The sequence below is a fragment of the Merops nubicus genome, unplaced genomic scaffold (genome assembly GCF_000691845.1).
Source record: "Merops nubicus isolate BGI_N331 unplaced genomic scaffold, ASM69184v1 scaffold1020, whole genome shotgun sequence".
In the NCBI taxonomy this organism is placed as follows: Eukaryota; Metazoa; Chordata; class Aves; order Coraciiformes; family Meropidae; genus Merops; species Merops nubicus.
Window position 1 is genome coordinate 16,327 of NW_008584609.1, and position 9,428 is coordinate 25,754.

Sequence of the window (9,428 nt, forward strand, 5' to 3'; positions counted from 1 at the left end):
CCCCCAATCTGGAGTACTTCTCCAAGACATACTCTTCCCTCCAAGATGGAGTAGCATTTTGTAACAGCAGCATCACAAGATGCACTCCAACAATTCCTGACCTCTCCCAGTTTGATTTAAGGTGACATTTGTGCGCAGTAGGGAGTTCTGCAGACAAACAGCACTGTAAGATGTGCTCCATTTATAGGTGACAGGGGTTTCACCTGTGCTCCTCCTTCTTCTGAACTGACACCAGGACTATAAACTTCTGCAATAAAGGCTCATCATACTTTATGCACAACTAGCATTTCTACTTCAAAAAGCAAACACTATGTGCACATACATTTTATTTTTCCTCTAGCTGAAACTCAAAGCCTCAGACGACAACCACAGAGGAAGAGCATCGAGTCTCAGCTTAGCAGAAAAGGAGCTGCCTACCTGGCAGGTCTAGATTTTGTCACAATATGAAAGCTCATGCTGGTCCCTGTGCCTGGGCAGTGATCCATGGAAGTGTGTCCATGAATACGGCTGCCCATCCAGCAAGTGTGACTGAGCACAGCAAACAGAAGTGGAAGTAGGAAGGCATCAGCTGCCTACACATTATGCAGAGAAAAGCAATGCTCTGAAATTCTGTTTTCTCACCTGTGTTTGTGCTCACAGTGTTTCCTCTTTTATTCAGTTTCCAGTATCAAGGCTCAGTATCAAATGGAAAATATTTAAAAAGTGTATTTAAGGAAGAGTGAAAAGCACAGCTCTCTAACAGCTTCCTTAACTTTGAAAAATAGTTTTTCTATACTTCCCTCACGTATCTTACATGAAAAAAAATCCTTGTATTTTGTAACCTTAGCAAAATCAAATTCCTCCTACCCTTGAGCAATTCTATGGGGAAACAGAAAGTAAAAGAAAAAAACAACCCACATTTGGAAAAGATGTATTCAGTACTTCTAAGGCTGCTCAACAACAAAAACTTGGGTATCAGGAAGGATACATGTAAAGGGAGTAGCAGAGTTCATCTGACTGCTCTTTTGTACAAAACAAAACGCTGATGCTATTCTAGCAGATTCATGTACGGTAAGATTTATTAAACAGCGAGGGAGAACTTTGTTCCCATTTAATATACTGAATGACCTGAGTGCAGGCAGCAAAACCCCTTCATCAGAGGGATATTACAAAGACCATGATTTCCAATGCAAAGCAGCAGTGCTGGTACAAACGCGTTGGCTGCACTGTGCACGCTTTGTTAGAACAGGTTACAGCAGCAGCTGCTCCAATGCAAACCAAAAACCTCAGCCATGTATAATTGAACACTTGCTGCAGTTAAGGTAGGGCAAGTCTAAAATAAACACACCACAATACACCACTTCAATATCATCTCTGCAAAATCCTCTCTAATTTCTCCTCTCAAGAAAGCACTGCTGAGGTCACTTGGCTTCTGTCCCTATCCCAAACACTCAGCAATTCCAGTCCTAACAAAGTACTTTGGTGCATGATGCAGGCGAGCTGGCTGAGAGCCTGCAGCCACCTCCCACCTCAGCTCCTTGTCAGAGAAGGAAAGTATGGAATGGTCACAAAGAGGAGGAAGAGGAGGGAAAGAAAAATAATTACCACAGAAAGAAGAAAGAAAAGGAAATTTTGTAAATCCCACTTAAGCAGAGGCTGCACTTGGAGGAAGACAAATCAAGCACACCTACATGAAACAACTGCACAGCCACTTAGTGCATCCCCAGATCATAGCGGTGCCGCATGTCGCAGCCTCTCCTTTCAAACTTCGTTCTCTGGGCTACCTCTCACACAGTAAGTCCTGCTGGGAGAGGAGGAAAGGCCCAAATATCCAGGAGGAGTTCTTGCTAGAGACTTAGGTGACAAATTTCAGATGAGCATCATGCCAGGCAGATGCACTGGGGCAAGAAAAAAGAGTCACAGCCGCACCAGTAAAGAAACCTCTGTCCTTGCTGGCAGTGCTCCCACCCGGCCCCGCGGGTGACACACGGAGGCTCCCGGGTGCGTGTTGCCATGGTGTGGCCTCGGGTAAGGAGATTAGGGGGAGCTGGGAGAGGCAGCATGCACGGGGAGGCTGCTCCGTAGACCTGGCAAAGGTGACCTCTCCAGAAAGAAAGAATTCCCTCCTCTTCCTTTCCTGTGAGTTTAATGAGACAGGGAAGGACAGAAGGGGAGGGCGATGCATCTTCCAGGAATGCATCGAGCAGCATTTGCGGACAGGGTGGGAGCAAAGGCAGCTCCACCCAGTTATTGTACTCCATGCCTCCACATACTGTCTTGCAAGTTAAATCTTTCTTTTTTGCCTCATTGCTCTTATGACTATTTAGCTTTGACCATTTTGTTGCAGATCAGCTGGAGCATGGTTACTGTTGGCTCAGGGTTGTGGGGCAAAGGAACTTTACTCTGTTTGAGCAGTCCCTTAAAGTCACCATATTTAAAATGGCTCAATAAACTGATTAAGTGGCTTAGAATTGGCACTTTGTCTTCTATAAACACCACGGCAATGTCATAACGTTGCTGGCTAGATGCAACCACACACATTTACAAACACAAGCACAAGCATTTGTAAGCACCATGGTATATATTTCATCTATTGATAGATCTGCAGAGCAAATCAGTGGCTTGTGCCTAAATCAGCAGCATCCCAATCAATATAGGCAATAATTATGCAGCAATAATAGTTCTCTGCTGCTTTAAAGCCTCATCTGATATTCTGAAGCTGTAAGTAGCAATGATGGAAAATTGCTCGCTGGCTTCCCTTTCACACAGAGACACAGTTAATAAACCGATGCCACTAACTAACTTCCCAGTGTCCAGCAAATGGGCTGGATTTACAGGATCTTTCCTGCATTAGGTAGGAAGCTACTGATAAAATGAGTGTTGCCTAGAGTCCCTGTTAAGAGAGAAGGTAATCCCGGAGAAGCAGATTACTGTAAACAGGAAGGTCGCACATGCAAAAGGCGGGGGAAGGGTTGTTTGTACAAATCTGTTTCTGTTAAACAGCTCCATTAACAACACAAATCCTGTTTTAAATTACAATTAACCTCCCATCATCAGCTTTTTTTTTTCCTATGCTACTTTTTCTACCTACTTCTGCACACAACAAAAAAATTGGCAAAGGACAACATATGATTTCAGAGCAAAGAGTTACCAACAGCATCAAACAATTCTCACACAGGCATCCTCCACAATTTCTTTTCAATGGGAAAAGCAGGTGGATGAAGAGCATGTCAGTGAACATTTCAAACTTCTCACCTCTCTTCACATGTTTTGGAGTACTGGTCTTCAGAGCTGCATAATTTCCTTCTAAGTCAGAGCCAAGCCAATGCCCCAAACCACTGACCTGGCAGCAGCACGCGGCTGCTACTGAAAAAGATCTCTTCAACAACACCATCTTGCTGGCCCAAACCCAAGCTGACACTCTCTCCTTGCACACTATAATTCAGTAATTTTCCACTACAGGAAGATCTCGGTTGTAAAGCTGGGAACCAGAAAGCTCTGGCTTTCAGTGGCCGCCCATGGCACGCAGCAGCCTATTAGCCGACTTCTACTGTCTATAAGGCGTGTAGGATAAAGGGTTAAAATCCTAATTGCTCTGGTTATGAAGCTCTCCTGCTGATTTTGACCTATTTAAAAGCCAACCTAGAAAGCACAAAAGACTTTCAATTACTGAGCTTAACAGGGAGAGCACTATATCGCTTGGAAAACAAGCCTGTGGACATCAGTGTGTAGAAACGTACTGCCAAGGAACAGAAACCTATAATCTGTTTCTTTACCAAACTGACGGGAAGGCAAATAACTCTGAAAAATAGGTTTTGTTCAGCCTGAGCACCCAGCTAAAGCCTCATCTCCACCGGTCTTACATGAAACTGTTCATCTGCATGCTTCACACAATTCCAGCACAAGACCCGTGTGTTTAGAGACACTCCCCAAGACTGGAAGGCTGAATTCAATACTTAGCCACTCGCAAAGGCACCGTAGAGAGCCTGGGCTGTAGCGCAGTGAGCTCTCTGCTCAGCGCTGCGACTCAAGGTCCCAGCCCTGCCGGACGGGACCCTGCCGCCAGCACCATCACCCGCAGCACCGGCCTTCCCCGTCCGTCCGAGTGTTCCCTTGCCAGGCACCACACCCCGCTTCCTTCTCCAGCTGCCAATTAGCAGCACCTCCTAGTACTTGGTCAACAATTCTACAAGTCTAACCAGTTTCACTATTTTTTTTTTTTTTTTTAATTTTAATTCAGAAATTTAAGGGAACTTATTTAGATGCAAGTTCTACTCAGCTGCAATTAAATGCTGGCTTTTTCTGAGCATATTGCTTTAGCCCTCCATTGAGATTCAGGTCTTTTCTTGCAAGGCCCTAGCGAAAGCCTCACTGTTTGCATCTTGGATTTGCAAAGCCCTTCCCTGCCTGCCTGCTCTCTCTACAGATCACAGCTTGTCTAAGAGACACCTCACAGGGCTGCAGAATTTCACAGTGGTACTGTGCTCCTCGCTCTACTGTAACCGTGGTCTCTGCTATTAACATTCTGAATTCTTTTGTTTTGCTGGACCAGAGATATTTAACCAATTCAGTTTCATTTCACTGCTAAGCCACGTATAGGTGAATGCTGCGTGGAGGAGCCTCACGTTTGTAGAAAAGCATCAGCCATTAATGAGTATGTTTTTATAAAGGGCTCAAGTGAGTTGCAGGTGGGACAGAGCAGCCTAGAGTAAAGGTGAAGGTTTGTGACAACATGCTCAACACTGAGCCCTTCTGCAAATTTCATTGAAAAACAAACAACTGCATGAGGATTGAGAAAAAACTGTCTGAAAGAAATATGTTCAGTAAACCAGGAGTGAGGCGTCTCTCCGGAGACAAACCACTCCTCCCCTTTCCCCACACTCCAGTACGCAGATAGATATGCTGAATGAATAGAAGCTCCAAGTGAGTCAAGCCTTAATAACATGTTGTGTAACACAGATTTTTATCCTCACTGTCTAAACCAGCCTAAAAATCACCCACCTTTTTTAAAAAAACAGCATTAAATTAGAACGAATGAATACGCAAAACACGGCAAGATTTGCTTCTGTGATTCATATGATCTGTGCTGCTTCCATACTGCAAAGAAACCAGGAGGGAGGAGCGAGAACTTACCGAAAGTAGAAGAAGCTGTCGTTGGCGCAGCGGTACCGTTTCACCATGAAGCCCAGAGCCATGGCTACCTGCTTCCCTGCAACCTGCCAGAGCCCATTCCCAGCAAGCACACAACGGATCCTGCGCTCCGCTATGACTATCTGATAATGCCATAAAATGACTTTTAGTAAAGCAGGAGGATTCCCACGTGGCAGTAAATCCCAACAGGGCAAAACCCTCCCAGCTGTCTGCAGAGCTTTATTGCTGTTGCTGAGACCATATGCAGCCAGTCTCAACCATCTTCACTCCCTCACCATAAAAAAAAAGGCGAGAACTATCAGTTCACTTGGAAATATTCTCAAATTCCTGCCTGCAAACTGGAAATATTAATTTGGTCTCTCCTTTCAAATGTAATTTTCTTCAAGTCTTTTCTTATGCTTTTTTACATGTTTTCTGTACTACTGACACTGAGAAATTGTTCAAAACAAATGTGTAGGTTGAATAGCTCAAAGAATGCAGTGGGAAACAGGACAGGAAAGTTGTGAAAGGTGACAGGGGAACATGGTGCCAGATAGCCTCATGGTGAGAGCTGCTGAGAAGCTGGTGAGATGCCCAACTGGCCACACGTCTGAAGAGCTTCATTCACACCTGGTGTGGGTCACAGCCCAGCAGAGCCTAAGTCTTCTCATATTAGTGCCTTGTGAACATAAACCATGAGTTTTCATGTATAACAGATCCCCCAGCAAACCTAAACCTGGAGTAATAGGAGTGGTGCAAGTTACAGGCTGAGAGGCGGTAGATTTCTACAGTGCACCTGCAGGCTGACCTATGGTGGGCTCTCATTTCTGAGGGGTACCACAGCTCTCCCCTCTCCCCATCCACTAACTCAGTCACAGATAATAAGCTAAATGCCAGAAAAAAGTAGGTTGACCAACTGCTTTGCACTGAAACAGAAAATCTGATTATGAAAAAATCTGCAACTTATCTCCATCACTCCTTCCTCCAGCATTCCTGAATCCTTTCTATTTTAGATCGACTCTGAACAGACAGCACCCATCCTCTGCCACCATCTGGCACAGGATGCAGTGTTACAGTATCCCAAATCTTGATGTGCACCAGGATAACTAATCTTCCTTACTCCGGAATGTTATAGGTATATATCTATAAACATCTCCTGTTTCCAAACAAGACCCAAACACCTCAAAAGCATGAGAGAGCAACATGACAGCATCCTCTATTTCCCCTAATCCTTGCATGGTTTTAACTTATAATACTGCCTTTGAAGGCAGGCTCTTGTATTTGCAAGAAAAGGTAGATGCTATCAGTCAACCTGGCCCTGCAAACCTGTACAACCATGACATCACCAAGCATCAACTGCTTAAAATGGGAAGAGCTGACTCACCTGGGTAGGACAGGAAAGTTTTTACTGCAACAGATTGAGACCCACACAGAAAGCAGGAAGAGCAGAAGGTGACAGAACAGCAATTCTTTCTCATGAATTAAGAGTCAGTTGCTATGTGTTATCTTCTTTCAGGCAGAAACAGTTGTGTTTGATTCGTCCCATTGGAAAAAATCCCAAACAACAACATAATTCTAAACAGAAATTAAACTTTCTAGCCCCCTCTTTCCTCCACCCCATCTCCTCCCAGTATACTCATCTGTTCCTCATCTTCAGTGCTTCATTTCCACATAGCTGGAGTTGTTTTTCCTGCTGTTCTACCCATCAATTGCTTTTTTCAGGCACCCTTAAATACAGAGCGAAACATATGGGAGGGAAGGGCGAAATTATTGGCAAGCTTTACTTTAGAGTGGAACTCGATTTCCTTTATGGTTTTATTTATAAAATACCATTAGAAAAAGCTCTAACCATAAACTTTCAAAGTTGGTATATTCAATCAGTGCACTGCCTGGTCAGATGACAAATGCAAAGCGAGCTCCATTAAACCTCCCATCTTTCTAACAAAAGGTAACTACAAGGTTGAGTAGCGCTGTTACGCTCTCCTTCCAAGAGGAACTTAGCAATTTGTGACCCTCACCTGCAGCACGAGGCTGCAAACAGAGCTTGAGGCAAGGCTCATGCTCTTGAACAGCACTACTCTTTTGTGCAAAGATTTATCTCCAAACAAACTTAATCTCCGCTTGCTTTCCCCACAGCTCAGCTAATCTCCCTTGCCTCCAAACTGTGCCCTCGGCCCACTTTGGCACATGTATCCCTGAAAGGAGAAAGACAACATAGACTGGTATAAAAAAATGCTTTGTTCCATTAGTAGCAAATCATTGTATCAAGTCCCAAAGCTCCCCAAATAAACTGTCCCATCTCCTGCTCTACAGATGCAAGATGCATTGCTCTAAGGCTAGTTTAGAAGGCCAAGGGAAGAGGGTGACCAGATGAAAAGCGAAGAGCAATCATCATCTTGTCCCTGTCTAACATCCTGCATATGCCTGGCTATCCAGGGCTCTGTCCCTCAAACCTCTGTGTGGACTCTGCCACTGGAACTTCTCAGTTTATTTGCTCCTGGATCCTCCTTTTTAAATCCATGCCAAAGAGCCTTAAGAGCACTGACAGAACAGACCAGCTATGCTTTATGCCAACACTGCATGTGATGGATTTTATGGTTTCCAAGCTATCAAAGAAAAATCCACATTTCATTCAAGTCTAGTTGACAATTCCTGCCCACCCTGGCAGGGAGTTGAGGGGGATCCGGTTTTAAAGAGAAGGTAGCTTTGCTGTGTATAATATCGTGTCTTAAACCAAAGTTGTAGGGATTAATTACAGCTAAATTTACTGGCTTTCTGAGAGTGACAGCATTTCCCTTACACTGCAAAAGGAAGTATCATCAGTCCACATTCAGCACGAGTACCAAGCTAGGGAAAGTTAAATATATTATTTGCGGCAAAGAGAATTTTGCAACATGAAAGTTGAAGCAAAGCTGGTTACAAACAACGGTAAAAATAACAGGTACTTAATCACATGGCAGCAGTCTTTAACACGCTTAAGCTCTCTGAGTCGCTTTTTATAGCCACGTTGCAACTGCCTCAAAATAGCGATTTATAATAAAACTCAAAACAATCTGGGTGGACATTAGTATGACTATAGGAGCAACATCATCACTGTCATTAGGCACGTTTAGTAAGCAGCAGCAGTTTTTTTTGTAACTTGTGAAGTTAACCAGACCTCTAACACCTGAAGCCTTGTGTTCCCCATGATTTTACGGTGCTGCCTTTCAGAGGGAGAAGACAGCACTGTTGATTGAGGCAGCACAGCATGACCGACACAACTAATGAATTCAACCCAGCTAAAAGAGAAGGGGAAAATGTACTAAACACTGTAAAATCACAGAAGCCTGCCGTGGCCTTAAGTAGAGGGCAACCTATTTTTCACTCAATTTAGTCCTCCTGCTGGGCTACTGTGGAACATAACACAGACTAATGTTTAATAAAAACAATCAAGAGACTCTGCAAATGGTTAGGAAAAAATGCGAGAGCTTTTGCTTCCCTCATATACAATTCATTCCCAGCCTGAATTGCCAGCCCAAAACTAAACAAGCAAGAATATACCAAATTGAGCATCAAGATGGTCAGAAGTCACCAAGTTTTCCACTTCTGTGAGAAACAGACAGTCTGTTGACCACAGTAACACTGCAGTAACTCTAGAACCAACTGCCACAAGCAAGGGTGAGGAGGATGCACCCGCACCACGCCGCACACCTCTGGGCTCTGCCAGCTCTGGCTGAACCCCTCTGCACCGCCCCGTGCCACCGCCACCACCTGCAGGCAAACACTGCATGCACCAAGGCAAGACTGTTTTGCATCATGAAATTTAAAGTCTGCAGCTTCCTTGAAACACATGCAGAAAATGGTATTTGCATCCATGTGCTTAACAGGAACTATTCATCAGCTATTAAGAGAGTAAAAGTTTCCAGTCCTCTGTCAGCAGTACAGTGTATACCAAATAACTCCTAGCACAGAGTCAGCCCCAAAATCTGCCCATCTGCCAGTTTAAAAAAAAACCCAAACCTTCTCTTCTCGAGTTCTGCAGGTGCAGACGCATGCTGCATGTAGATTTTGCAAAGTGCCTTTGGATGAGGAGAGGTTGTTTTGGGAGACACACTGAACCTTACCTGTCATCGGCATTGCGGAGAGATGGGAGACGGAAGCTTGTGTTCCTGTCCAGCTTTGACTGACTCTTCGTCCTCTTGATGGACCCTTTCAGACGTTTACTGAAGAAGCCCTGAAATGAGAAGTTGCAGAAGTGAAAAGTGGATGCCAATGCCAGTAATAAATCAATCAATGTGCTGTCACCAAGTCCAAACTCAGCAGTGATTCCTGCTCAAAAA

General features: G+C 44.3%; 1 protein-coding gene across 1 annotated transcript in view; it reads right to left on the reverse strand.

Annotated features, from left to right (window-relative positions):
- LOC103777064 (ras GTPase-activating protein nGAP-like) overlaps positions 1 to 9,428 on the reverse strand; it is a gene marked incomplete at its 3' end in the record, with an annotated part of 62,331 nt that overhangs the window by 16,320 nt on the left and 36,583 nt on the right. Inside the window, 1 exon segment of the mRNA XM_008944605.1 lies at positions 9,213 to 9,322. Coding sequence (XP_008942853.1) covers positions 9,213 to 9,322 — 110 coding nt within the window.